The sequence below is a fragment of the Colias eurytheme genome, chromosome 25 (genome assembly GCF_061535395.1).
Source record: "Colias eurytheme isolate Ceu_HAF_F1 chromosome 25, ilColEury1 Martin Lab GWU primary, whole genome shotgun sequence".
Classification (NCBI taxonomy): Eukaryota; Metazoa; Arthropoda; class Insecta; order Lepidoptera; family Pieridae; genus Colias; species Colias eurytheme.
Window position 1 is genome coordinate 7,632,094 of NC_143004.1, and position 15,029 is coordinate 7,647,122.

Sequence of the window (15,029 nt, forward strand, 5' to 3'; positions counted from 1 at the left end):
TTTTTTTTTAATTATTTAATGGAAAATAAGTGCGATGCAGGGTATTTAATAAAATAAAACTCATATTTCTATAAAAAGTTTATTACACAAAATAATTCTTAAACAAGTAATATCATGGAATGTTACTGCGAAATAAAATTCGTGAGAGATTCAATACCTATAACTTAACATATGCCTAAGAAATCTAAATAATAGTAATGAAATTTTATAAGTTTTTTATCTATTGTTAAACAATTATTTCCTTACAAATGATCCACTTCTTTTTAATATAATGAAATCGGTTTTTTAATTACTTTAAGATGCAATTTTACGTTTTACAATACAGTAAACATTAGTAAGTAAATTCATCATATATCATGCCAATTATCATGCAAATCTGTGGTGTACAGCTAGCATTATGTTTAATCGCAATGATGAAAAAATTATAATAAATCTCGTATTTTTTATTTGAAATTGATGCATTTCCCTTACAGAATGTTTAGTTTTGATATTATTTTAATAAAAATTTTTAAAATGACAAATGCGCATAAGGAAAACGAATCATAGTGTTCAAAATTTTACAATATTCTCTGAAATAGCATGCTTCTATCAATTTTTTAAACTACAGAGTATTTTATACATATTATATAAGCAATTTTTTTAAACTAACATTATAAACTTAAATAAAATATATATCTTTATTTATTTAACAGCATTATATATTATATAACTTGAAATATGAAATACTAAAATTTAAAAGCTATTGTAATTTTGCACTCTATTTATTTTATTACACTAGAAAATTGTACTTAAATGTATAACAACTTAAAATTCACAGGGTTATAGAAACTGTTTAGCGAGAATAGAGATTCTTTATAATATAATCTAGTACCGTATTTAAATAAAAGTAAAATTCAAACGTTGAATTATTTTTTACCCACATTTTCGAGCATTTACAAATTTTAAAAACTACCCACATTCATTTGTTGTAATTACTTCAACCAACTTACATTACTGACCACCTTAACAAGTGTTTTGGGGTAATTTCGATTTAAAGAACCCACATTAGACTTTCAATAATCACCCCCCTCCCAACTTATTACCCCCCATAACTTAACACACATAAATCCATCCCCCTTCCTTGTAATCTTAGTAACTTGATATCCACCCTTATCTCGTAAACTTAGCAACTTAGTATCCCCCAACTTTCTCCCCCCTTTTATTAATTCACTAATTCCCCCCCCCCTACTATTTTCCCCCTCCCCCCCTCTTTATTTATTCATTCATTCACATAAGCACATAAGTAGGAGCAGCCTGTACTCCACAATTATCCTCCTTCATACTCATAAGCACATAACCATCGTTCCCCCATAAATTGGACCAGGAATTCTTGATAAGCCAATACTTTTGCCCGTTGAGGATTCCATAACCCACTGCGAGTACTGCATGATCGAGTTCTTCTACTTTGTTTTTACTGTAATCAAATATTTATATGGTGAATCAGATTTTATTTCAAGCACACAATCAAAAATATAGATAAACTAGGGGTCCGCCCCGGCTTCGCCCGTAGTACATACTTCGCAATAAAATGTAGCCTATGTTCTTACTCAGGGTTTAAAGATTGTCTGTGCCAAATTTAATCAAAATCGGTCCAGTAGTTTATGCGTCAAAACCATACATACATACAAACCTGTCCTCTGTATAATATTAGTATAGACTAGCTGTGCTGTGCGGTTTTACCCGCATTGCTATGCTCCTATTGGCCTTAACATGATGATTTGTAGCCTACATGTTGACCCGACCTGTTTATCATATTTTTGTGTACGTATGAAAATGCATACTAATATTATAAATGCGAAAGTAACTCTGTCTGTCTGTCTGTTACTCAATCACGCCTAAACCACTAAACCAATACAGATACCCGAGAAAGGACATAGGTTACTTTTTATCCCGGGAAAATGACGCAATCCCGGAAATCCCACGGGAACGGGAACTATGCGGGTTTTTCTTAGGCTGCGCGGGCGAAGCCGCGGGCGGAAACCTAGTAGTTTATAAGCTAAATGATAAAGATTATTACAGACTACTTTTTACCGCGATGAAAGGCCTAATTTCTCGGAATTTCCGATGACAGTGTTTTTTAAATTTACATTTATTTACATACATATAAAATGTTATTTACTATATGAAAACTTCTACTTGAAATACCAGATGATTATAGATGATTATAGGTATATATTGTGTGTATAAAAATAAAGTTATTTCGTATCTTAAAACAAAAATAACTCACCATTTAGGCTCATAGTACACCCCATTGGAATAAAAGCTGAAACTCTTGTGACTTGCATCGATGGCCACTGATATTGGGCCGTGCTTGAATATTGCCAACTAGAAATAAATAATTTATATATTTACTGTAGAATATTTGTAATGGGAGTTACTTTAGTCGTTACTAATTTATATTTGTAATTTTTATTATATTTTAATCCATCAGGCCCCGGAATCACAGACACAATAGAATCGTTCGGGGCTCAATGGGTTAAACAGTCAAACGTCTTTTTTAAATCTCATAAAGGATAAAATAAAAAGCATGTTCTAGAATCTTGATGTAGAATTATAACAAAGTGTTTTAGTTATTTCTGGGGGGGGGGGGGTAAATTCTTATATTAGTAAAAATAACTATACCTTAAGTGCATTCTCGTTTTTAGTGGTGACATTAACCCATCCCTTGATTGATGTTATCAATGTTGTATTGTCAATGTGGCAATAGCCGTCCTGAAACAAAATTGAAAGGCAAGTATTTAGTTTATTTTGACTAATTCATAAGCATTATTTTTTTTCATATTAACAATTATAATTATGTAGTACTAGCTGTGCTCCGCCGTATTGTTCCGCTCCTGTCGGTCAACTGCGCCATTAGCGTGATGATATATAGCCTATAGCTTTCCTCCATAAATTCGTTCAAAAAAAATAACTCTTCAGCTTTATAATATTAGTATAGATACTAAACAAAGATCCTCTACCGCGTCTGTCTTTGCGATCAACTGAAAAACAACTGCTTGATGCAGTTCCATTTTGTTTCCATTCTGTTTTCAATAATAGAATAACATTGTTCTCCAGGAAGGTTTAATATATAATTTGGTAAGTTTAAACTGCGCGGGTAAGAGATATTTTTATAATTTTTACCTGTCCAAGATATCCGCCATAGTCCTCCTCAGTGGGCAAACCGTGCTTCATGATCCATTGATAGGCGCGGAAATCTTCGCCGCCGTCACAACCGTTATTACCGAAACTGTTAACAAAATGCAATATATAACTCAAACTCAAACATTTATTTATTCAATTAGACTTCTTTTAGAAGCACTCGAATCGACATTACACATTTTTCACATTTCGATCGATTTAAAATTCTACAACTTTTAAAACAATTCCCATACTCGTAAAAAATCAACTCAATCAGTTTCATTTCCCCTATAACAATGAAAAATACATACGACAAATTATGTCATACTAGAAAGAAAGAAGAAAGAAGAAATAAAATACATTTATTTGTACCGATGCACATTAATACATAAAAAAGAAATAAAATAAAATTAACTTATAACTAGTTACAACGGCACAAAATGGATAATATCCACTCAGTGGTTTGAGAATCTAAGGACAAGACACTTAGATTCTCCACTGATTTTCAGTGGACACCACATTGACATCCTGACAGTGGCAGTGTACATATTATGAAAAAAAAATAGTAAAATAATAAATAAAATAAAAGCAATAATATAATATATAGGAATATAATATAGTAGATAGGAAACATATATATATATATATATATATTATAAAGAATTACATAACAGACGATAATATATTCTAAAAGAAGATACAATACGCGATACATCATATATGTAATTAATCAACAACAAATAGAATTATCACCAGAGCCGTACCGAGTCACGTGTTTGGAGCCCCGACCTCAGAACCTTTTTGCAAGCAGAGCAAATGGGACTTCAGTTTGTTTTTGAAGCCCAATACATTGTTGCTATTGCGGATCGGTGGTGGCAAGTCATTCCAGCACTTAGAGGCACTAAATTTAAAGCTACACCTAAATGCTGCAGTTCTGTGGAGGGGCACTTCCATCAGTACATTCCTGTATCGTGTTGAGTGACTCGTGTTTGACTCCGACAACCACTTCAGCTTTTTGTACAAATAGGCTGGTACTTTGTACTTAACTACATTAAATAAAAGTGTAGCTAATTGTATTTGCTGTCGATACTCCATCTTTAAAGTGTTACTACTGTTCAAATACGGGGTGACATGGGCTCGGGGTGGAATATTGTGACAAAAGCGAGTGCAAGCATTTTGTACCCTCTGCATTATTTTTTTAGTTGATGCTAATAACCGGGGACCTATGACAGTGCTAGCATAATTAAATTTTGAGAGGATCAGCGATTCACATAATAGTTTTCGAACGTTTACATTAAGATAATTTCTTATTCTGTACAATAATTTAAGACGATAGAAACAATTTTTTGATATATTAATTATGTGATTATGAAAACGTAAGGATTCGTCAAAAATTACACCTAAATTGCGTGCTTCCATAACCCTTTCTATTTGTTCTCCGCTTATTGACAAACATGGTTTTTGGCTTGCGATGGCATTAACTTGGCACCTGGTTCCTAAGATCATGTATTTACTTTTACTTGGGTTTAAAACGAGGCAGTTAGTTTTTGACCATGAAACAATATTACTTAGATCTTCTTGAAATTTTGTCAAGGCAACGTCCATCTCACTCACTTTAAAAGAAATGTATAATTGTATGTCATCAGCATATATATGATATTTACAATGTTTTATGATATTCGTGACATCCGCTGTGTACAAAATGAATAGCAGTGGACCGAGTATGAAGCCTTGCGGAACGCCTCTAGTAACCCGGACACACTGAGAAGTACATGCATCATCTCCACCTATTTTAACGACCTGTGAGCGATATGTAAGGTAACTTACAAACCACATAACCGTGTTCGCATCAAAACCATAATATGTAAGTTTTGAGAGTAATAACTTTATATTAATAGAATCAAAGGCACGTGAGTAATCTAATAAGACTAATATGGTACCTTCTCCTTTACTACTAGCTTTCCGCCCGCGGCTTAGCCCGCATTTTCAAAGAAAAACCCGCAGTTCCCGTTCCCGTGGGATTTCCGGGATAAAACCGATGTGTACAAAATAGTAATCAAAGCTACCCTCTATATGTGTGCTAAATTTCATTGTAATCGGTCCAGTAGAATTTGAGTGAAAGAGTAACAAACACACACACACACACACATCCTCACAAACTTTCACATTTACAATACTAGTAGGATTTCCTTTTGATCGTGCGTATAACGTACATGAATAAAATCAAGCACATTATTAGTATTTTTACACACATAAAGAATACAAAACTACTACATTTTCGAACAACATTTGAATTTGAATTTGAATTTCGAATATCGAATGTCGAATGTCGAATGTCGCATGTCGAATGTCGAATGTCGAATATCGAATATCGAATATCGAATATCGAATGTCGAATGTCGAATGTCGAATATCGAATGTCGAATGTCGAATATCGAATGTCGAATGTCGAATGTCGAATGTCGAATATCGAATGTCGAATATCGAATATCGAATATCGAATGTCGAATGTCGAATGTCGAATTTCGAATGTCGAATTTCGAATGTCGAATATCAAATATCGAATTTGAATTCGAATAAACTCACCCCCAAGAACAATCAACGAGCGCTTGTTGGCTCAATCTGACCAAGTGACCTCCGTTATGCAAAAATAGGGCTCCTTCCACTGCACCCACTGTACCGAAGGACCAACACGAACCGCATACTGATTGGTCTGGAATAGAATTCAAATCAAATCAAATCAAATATAGTAAAATATATGAGTTGTACTGAGCTGTATGTAATAAAATTTAGCTATTTTTAAATCGTTAACCATCACTCAAGCCATTTTCCCATGATTTGAAATTGAATTTATTTTAAATTCATATTTAAGAATTTTTGCGTGGTTTTTGTTCTTGCATATAAATGTTTTTTATTTCAATTTGAATTAGAAAGAAAGAAAGATTATTTATTTGAATCCACAGTATTACAATAAACACAATAACACACAAATTACATTAAATATTACCTTTTGACTAGGTTAAGGGCCGATTTTTCAATCCTTGGTTAAAATTTATCCGTCGAATAAAGTATTACACGAACGACGGTACTAAAAAAAATAACGGAAAATACGGGCTAGTAGAATACATTTTTGAAATGGTAGTTTAATATGTTATTCGACGAATAAGTTTTAAGTTTTAACCAAGCATTGAAAAATCGGCCCTAAATAATGTTTTATTCATAATATTTACCTTTAACTGGTGTAACAGCACCAAACAGCCTCCAGTCGAATTCTGGGGGCAGTTTTACACTCATGTCTTCTAATTCAGCACTGCCGTATGGGAAAGGTAGACCTGTTAACAGAATTAAAATTATAATTAAATTATTTTTGATTTTGCTTATTCGTTTTGACGACCGCCTCCTTGGTACAGTGGTTGACGCGTGAGCGTAGCACCGAGGGGTCCTGGGTTTGATTCCCGGTGGAGACGAAGAAAAAAAAATGTCTCGGTCTGGCAGGACACAGAAGGCTGATCACCTACTTGTCCTTAAAGAAAATCAATCAGTGAAACAGATGTATGAATAATGCATCTGCCCCTTACCCCACTTGGGGACACGGGACTTCACTTTTAATCGTTTTGGGAATATATAAATAAATAAATAAATAAATCATTTATTTCACATAAAAAAATATGTGTTGTTGCTTGTATTAATAGATTATTTTGTACATTTACAAAGATAAAAGGTTAACACTCACCAGGGTTAGGCCCGGAGTACTTGCGTCCTCGTAAAGCAGATAACTCATCATCAGTTCGATCTGCGAGATGATTCACTGATAGTGTGAAACCGCGACGCATTCTGTTGTTTGAGTGGATATATCTGTGTAAGGGAAAAGAGATTATTATAAACTAGCTGCTCCACGCGGTTTCACCCCCGTGGCTCGTGATGATATATAGCCTATAGTCTTCCTCGATAAATGAGCTATCTAACACCGAAAGAATTTTTCAAATCGGACCAGTAGTTCCCGAGATTAGCGCGTTCAAACAAACAAACTCTTCAGCTTTATATTTGTATAGATTAAACATTTTTAACGGACTTTTATATTCATTTATACTTTTATATTTATTTTATTGAACTTAACGATTTGAGCGTGTCTCCCAGTAGAGACCGCCAATACTCGCGTTAAATCACAAACAAGATAAAAAAAGATTATTAAATATCTGTTAGTTTTTTATTACTAAGTTTTTAATAAAATGCAATCTTGCACAAATAAATACCGTCGAAGTGTACAGTACGAACTGCGATTATTTTTACGTATATTTTATACTTATACAAATAACAACTCAAGCCTTGGCATTATATCAAATTGAATAATAGTACTTAGAAATATTAACAATAACTTACCTAAGATTCTGTCTGAATATATTCAATCTCTTGGCGTGTTCAATTACACTGGCATACTGTTTGCTGTGTTTCGTTTGGAATCTGTTAAAAAAAAATATTTTATTGAAACGAAACATTCAGATTTTTCATGAAACTTCAGAAAAAAAAAATATTATGAATAAAATGTTTTTTTTTTTTCTGAAGTGGTGTCGATAAAAACATGACTTGATGTTGCAACATAGTACATTTCATATTTTTTGAAATTTAAGATTATTTTGTTATGCGATAGGATAAATAACTTTAGTAGAATACCGATTCTAATGACCGCATTAGTAGGATATAATATAATGATCAAATGAATGTACGAATAAAAAAACGAGCAAACCTATCGAATTCATCATCAACATGTACATCATGTATGGGATGTACGAACTCTTTCATCGGGTTGAAAGTAGCGTAGAGTTTATAGAAGAATTAATAAAAGTAGTAGAAATATTAGGTCTTATAAAATTAGTAATTTAGTCGGTTTTTAATGAGTACAATTAGAAAGATAAGTAGAAATCTTAGGATTAATAGGATAATAGAAATAGTAAAATATGATTGAATGAATAAATTAATGAATGAACGAATGAAATAACGAACGAATAAATTTATGAATGAACAAATTAATGAACGAACAAACCTATCAAACTCATCATCAACATGTACGTCGTGTACGGGATGTACGAACTCCTTCATCGGGTTGAACGTAGCGTAGTGCTTGTTACCAGGGCCCGGGAACGATGTGCATTTGTAGCCTGGAACAAACACATAGACTGTACATAAATTTTTAACACTATAACGTAATATGTGTGATGAGTATTCATAATAATTTGCATGTATTTCAGATATTATAATAAATGAATACTCTTTCACAGAAGATTGATTTCAGTGAGTTACTATATGAATATAACAATAATTTAATTAAAAAATTATATTTTAAGCTTTGGTTGGATGTTTCAAAACAAAAATAAATTCTAAAATTCTTATTCTTCAATAGAATATCACTGTTCAAATGATAGGCAAATTTGTATTTAAACACATTCGAAATAAGGATCAATTTCCATTTTCCTTAATAAAAAACTTACTTGGATCAATTTTGAAGACATCTTGATTAATATCATCCACATCATAGTCGGTGTAGTCAATGTAATAATGATCGTAGTGCGAACCCAGGAGAGAGTTGTAGCCTTTCATTTCATACCTAAAAGTATAAAAAGTTAATCAAATTATGTACTGAAGCTGAGATGTTTGTTTGTTTGGTTACTTAAACGCGCTAAACCGCGCAGGAACCACGGGTCCGGTTTGAAAAATATTTCACTGTTAGATAGTCCATTTATAGAGGAAGGCTATAGGCTGTATATCGTCACTCTTAGTCCAATAGGAGCAGAAAAATGCAGGTAAAACTCTAAATCGAATCTAAATCGCCTATCAAAAAAAGATCGCCCAAAAATGTCCGATTGGCATTAAATAAAATATTCATTAGAATTAACACCTTATTTCGTGCCAGTAATGTGCAAAGTCAATTATAGAACTTATAAGTAAACTCTGCCTCATAGACGCATAAGCAGACTTTTCCTTCAGACTGTGCCTTGTGACAGAATAATTATTGTGCCTTGAATTGAACTTAAATCTTTCAAAATCATATTTATATATTTCTGAATAATCTATATTTATACCTTCCTTTATATTTTGGCTATCTATACAACTGATTTTAACGGATTTGAAACGCGATTTATTCATTATACATATTATTTTCCCGATGCGGACGTTTCGTACACTTTGAATCGAGCGTGGTCACGGGGAGACTTGAAAGTGTGCGAAACGTCGGGACAATAATATAATGAATAAATCGCGTTTAAAATCCGTTAAAATCTTTAATTTCTAAATGTATAATACTCGCGTAAAATCAAACACTAGAAAATACTATGTATACAAATGTTTTCTATCTTTTCTTATCAATTTACTAACCTCACTGGTATAGGTAAGATGTCCCCTCTCAAGCTCTTCCTGTACTTAACCCACATTGTGTATTTGTTCACTTTATCACCGATCGTGTTCACCATTCGCCATTTTGACGTGTCCGAGTCTTGCATTGTTTCTGTGCCTAAAAAAATCAAAACACGTAATGCCGATTCAAAATTGCTTCTAGAAGAAGGCTGATTGAATAAATAAATGTTTGAGTATGAACATTGTTTAAGATAGGAATTCATTAAAAACATAAATAATAATTGAGGGTAGATTCGTCTTGTTTACTTACCTATAAATTTGAAATCTGTCATATCTGGCAATACCGATTGGACGTTGATACTGTTATCACTGCTACCATTGACTTGTAGGCATGTCTCTTGGTTCAGCACTTGCTCCGTTGTTATTGGTGCTATCTATATAGAAAATAATGAAAATATTATCACAAAATAGAGATGGAAGATGGCTTATAAACTCGCGTCCTCGAAACCGGGTTCAAGTCCCGCCTCGTGATCAAATTTTTTCTATTCTTTATAAATTTATATTTACTTTATTTTTGACAACTAACTCGATATACTCCTTACTACAGTGAAATTTGGTATGTAACCTACATGCTGAAGACCCAGAATAAGACAAATGCTACTTTTTATCCCGGAAATCCCACAGGAACGGGAACTATCCAGGGGGTTTTTTTCTTTGAAAAGCAAAAAAAACCCCATAGTGCAGGCGAAGCCACGGGCGGAAATCTAGGGTTGTTATAAGTTTCATAAATTAATAAAGTAGCTTAGTTTCCAACAGAAATACGATAAACTTCTATTAATACAACTATACATCGAAAACAAAATAATCATTGAACACAAGTCGATATTTCCGGTATAATAGATATTCATTAATTAATTATTAAAATGATAATATAGGATACTACACGTGTTTATGTTATAACACAAATTAAAAAAAAAGCAATACGCTATATTATATTAATTGTCCGCTTGTATAAGGTTTCAGGTTTTTACTTAAGTAATAGTAGACTTAACGTAGTAAATAAACTTTCTATATATTCTATATATTCCTAGGATTTGTATACAATTCCTGGATTTCATACATTTCTGGTAACATATATAAAAAAATGAATCTCCAATCCAACTGTGTTGCAAAGCGAAAAACGCGAGATCGGCTCGACAAATTCTGCAAATTTTTCGGAAAAATTGTGAAAAGTATAAATTTATAGTTATGATAGGAAAAACAGGTTTATAGGACTCGTACTTAGTCGGTTTATTTTTTTTGCAACGTTTTTGTTAAGGCACAGGGATTGTAATTATCGCCTAAAAAAGCAACGAGTAATTAATAAAAGATACAATACCTTGATGGAAGTACCAAACTCCGGGAACACGCTTGCCTCCAGCTGATACGTCTTGACCATACCGCCATAGTAGTCGATGCGGGACTTCGCATTCTTACGGTCGTACCTGTAATTTAAATTATTATTTATTCTAATCTAATGTATCAAAAAATCTGGAACATTTTCATATTGAAAAAGAATACGTTACTAATTAGGGTCAACGCAAAACAGGCCACCGACCACAGCCAATGGTGGCTAGCGATAAGTATAAGTATTAATATTTATGTACAAATATATTTTATCTTCAACATCCTTTACCTCATTTATTTATTGTCCGACAAGTGAATGAGAACAATCGTGCTCATATTTACAAGTAAATAATTACCTATTGATTCAGGCACTGTTAGAAAACGCTAAATACAGTTAATCGCCTTGACCTACCTTCAATCATCGTAATATTGCATCATTCATAAATATTTTCAATAGAACGAAAATTATACAGGGTGTACCAAAAAGTAGTGATGAACGGAAGCTGAGAGGTAGAGGACCTAGAGGGCTATTCGAATCACCCCCATGTATGTTATGCGATTTTTCGTATTTTCGGAGTTATGACGTTTTTTTCAATTTTTCAGCTATCGCCGAGTACGATGATATTTTCACTCATGCTGACGTCAATGATTGCGGAAGATGCTTGATTTTTTTTGTGTGCTAAGCTGAAAGATAGGCCAATTCAGTATGGTAACATTTACTATCGTTAGATCTTTGAATGGAATAAAAAAAAGAATTAAATGGCAAGAAAGATAAAATTACCCAGTATGTTCACCACTTCAAGGGCCCGTAAAAAAATAAAATCACCTAAAAAAAGTTTTCCGTTTGACTTTTGAAAACTTGCTCTATCTATCAGATAGCTACCCTGAAAATTTCATCTTATTATTCAGAAGGCTTCAATCGAAAAATTTAAATCTAAATGTGGTAAGTGCAAAAATTGAATTAACATGATGATCATTAAAACCAATAAATAGGTGTTTAATTACCAGAAATTTTTAAAATAATCCCGCTGTTGCTCAATGCAAGTGCGACATCACCGTAAAAAGTTGCCTTTTAAATGTCTGAATGCCCTTTTATCATTTTTAATGGTTTCTTCTGCTACTATGAATTTCCGGGTTATTTCGTCCAAATTGTGGCAGTCTCTCGTCTTTGTAGTATCCCCACGGAAAAAAATCAATAGGGTTTATGTCCGGGGACCGTGCAGGCCAGGCTAAAGGGCAAAGATACCCTGAAATATGGATTGGTCGTTGCAGCCTGCGCATGCGCCGGTGACGCCTGCCTTAAAGCCTGGCCTCCACGGTTCCTCGACCTAAACCCCATTGATTTGTTTCAATGGGAATACTAAAAAGACCTCGGCTACTTGAGAGAATGCCACAATTTGGACGAAATAACCCGGAAATTCATAGTAGCAGAAGAAACCATTAAAAATGATAAAAGGGCATTCAGACATTTAAAAGACAACTTTTTACGGTGATGTCGCACTTGCATTGAGCAACAGCGGGGTTATTTTAAAAATTTCTGGTAATTAAACACCTATTTATTGGTTTTAATGATCATCATGTTAATTCAATTTTTGCACTTACCACATTTAGATTTAAATTTTTCGATTGAAGCCTTCTGAATAATAAAATGAAATTTTCAGCTTAGCTATCTGATAGATAGAGCAAGTTTTTAAAAGTCAAACGGAAACCTTTTTTTATGTGATTTTATTTTTTTACGGGCCCTTGAAGTGGTGAACATACTGGGTAATTTTATCTTTCTTGCCATTTAATTCTTTTTTTTATTCCATTCAAAGATCTAACGATAGTAAATGTTACCATACTGAATTGGCCTATCTTTCAGCTTAGCACACAAAAAAAATCAAGCATCTTCCGCAATCATTGACGTCAGCATGAGTGAAAATATCATCGTACTCGGCGATAGCTGAAAAATTGAAAAAAACGTCATAACTCCGAAAATACGAAAAATCGCATAACATACATGAGGGTGATTCGGATAGCCCTCTAGGTCCTCTACCTCTCAGCTTCCGTTCATCACTACTTTTTGGTACACCCTGTATTCCATATGGATTGTAAAGAACAATTTTGAAAAAGTTCAAAAATTTTCAATAGCTTTTCCCGGTTGTGGCAAGTGAATTCTTGAATAAATTGCTTGAATTAAATGCTATTTCGCTTAAAATTTTCAATCTCCAGTATTTTAAGTACTTTCCCTCCAGACCCCATTGGAAATTTTCACCATCATGTAGGTATATCAACTGAAGTAAATATAAATACAATGAATAATTCACATTATTCAAAGAAGGAATTTTCAATCATATCGCAAAAATATTTGAAAATTTTACGAGCTTTTTATCACATATGTAAAGCCATGTAAGCATGTAAATTATAATATGTATAATTTGTTGGATTCCAATTCCTATCATTCACACATAAGTGTAAAAAATAATAATGGGATATTTTGGAAGATATTTTCAGCAGTGCAGAAATATTCATTTTCTAATGAATACCTATTCATTGAAATGCATTGAATATATTTTAATCTAGATCAAAACTCAAATTATTACTATATTTGCATGGACGCAATATTAATTATTGGTATTATGTATATAGGATATAGTCCTATATTCTATATACATAATACCTGGATAGCATGAGTTGACTTCAAAATAAAATCTAATAAAAAAATCTTTAGTTATATCACTTTTTTGAATATCAAAAAAATAGCTTCTACTGATAACAAGAAAATCAAAATCAGTCCAGCACTTCCTGACATTATTTTATAAAAAAAATCCTTTTTATAACATTTGTATAGCCTTACAATAAAATTGTTCGCCACTATTAAAATTAAATATATCTCTGAATATTCACTACGACACAGATATGACACAATTTCAGGTCGTAGACCATAATAAAGTGTCATAATACAACATTTTGTTTATTATTTGTTTAATCAGCAAATCCATACGCCTCATGTATGTAAATAACTGCTTATCATGTGACCTTTGTATAGGTCAATACAAATAATTACTAATATATCTACTTTGCTTAAATTGATTTTAAACATTAACTATTTCTTTGTTCTTTGCGAATCCTACTATTATAAATGCAAAAGTTTGTGAGGATGTGTATGTGTAAAAAATACATAAAATCTAACATATTATAACTACATATTATACCTATGATACAGTGTATACTTACTAACAAAATATATTTTTTTTATTATTTATTCATAGAAAGTATGAAAACAAATCAAATAAGTACCCCTTAGAAGCCTATAAAACAATTTATTTACATTTATTCCTAAAGAAATAGTGTCGAACGTCTAGAATTATAATTAACTAGAAAAAACTACTTACCACGCATAAAACGGTTCGTGTAATTCCGCGTAAGGTATGTTCAACAGACCCTTGACCGTATAAACGTCGTTCCATTGTGGTGGCGAATCTAATTAAAAATAAAACAGAAATAGAAACGCTTAAATTTGCAACAGATTATATTTCGCTTTTTTTAATAGCTTACAATGAAACTTCGAATTATTCTACGAAACAAAAAGAATAGTGGGTAATTGGATGTAATTAAATGCGTATTACTTTACAAAACCTTGATACTAATATCATAATAAAATATAGGAAACTATTAAATGTTTACCTTTGTTGATAAAGCCTCCCAAACAACCGACGAAGAGACATAGAAATATGAACAAAAACATTTTCAAATAGGACCGGCACAACCGCCTCCGATTGTGTCCTAATGAGAATGACAAATGTAAAATGACAACTGACAGTTCCTGTTATTTATTTTAATGCGACTACACGAAAATATGCGAAAAGTATGCAACGCCATGTAGGTAAGTAAATGGAATTTAGGGCATGTGACGCTAATCGTTTTCCTAAAACAAAAGGCAGAATATTTTAATAATACCCCTAAATCGTGATTCACATTCAGTTTACAAAAGATGTTTACTTTATATAAGGTGCAATAAGGTGAATCATTCCATTTTTTTTATTGTAAATTCGTATTGAGGTGACCTACAGGCTAGTATACATTATACTGTATACACTTGCCTACAAGCTACACTGAGTATACACTTGTGTAGTCCTGAGTCATGGACGTATAAA

The 15,029-nt window shown here is 32.6% G+C and overlaps 1 protein-coding gene across 1 annotated transcript; it reads right to left on the reverse strand.

Annotated features, from left to right (window-relative positions):
• Positions 1-1,244: 1,244 nt before the first annotated feature.
• On the reverse strand, positions 1,245-14,681 carry CtsK1 (C1 family peptidase 26-29-p). Its single transcript, XM_090116302.1, has 15 exons — positions 14,560-14,681; positions 14,268-14,355; positions 10,886-10,991; positions 9,818-9,941; positions 9,529-9,664; positions 8,646-8,761; positions 8,201-8,315; positions 7,540-7,620; positions 6,893-7,014; positions 6,390-6,491; positions 5,746-5,872; positions 3,163-3,268; positions 2,662-2,751; positions 2,267-2,364; positions 1,245-1,453 (listed from the first exon to the last, which is right to left on the reverse strand). The coding sequence occupies exons 1-15, from the start codon at positions 14,618-14,620 to the stop codon at positions 1,267-1,269; spliced, it is 1,659 nt and encodes a 552-aa protein (XP_089972428.1). The 5' UTR covers positions 14,621-14,681; the 3' UTR covers positions 1,245-1,266.
• Between the last annotated feature and the right edge of the window lie 348 nt (positions 14,682-15,029).

Coding starts and splice junctions, on each gene's coding strand:
- CtsK1 (XM_090116302.1), bottom strand. CDS start 14,620: ATGTTTTTGTTCATATTTCTATGTCTCTTCGTCGGTTGTTTGGGAGGC. Junction 9,942..10,885: donor AGTTTGGTACTTCCATCAAG/GTATTGTATCTT, acceptor TTTTCTATATAG/ATAGCACCAATAACAACGGA. Junction 9,665..9,817: donor GACAGATTTCAAATTTATAG/GTAAGTAAACAA, acceptor TGATTTTTTTAG/GCACAGAAACAATGCAAGAC.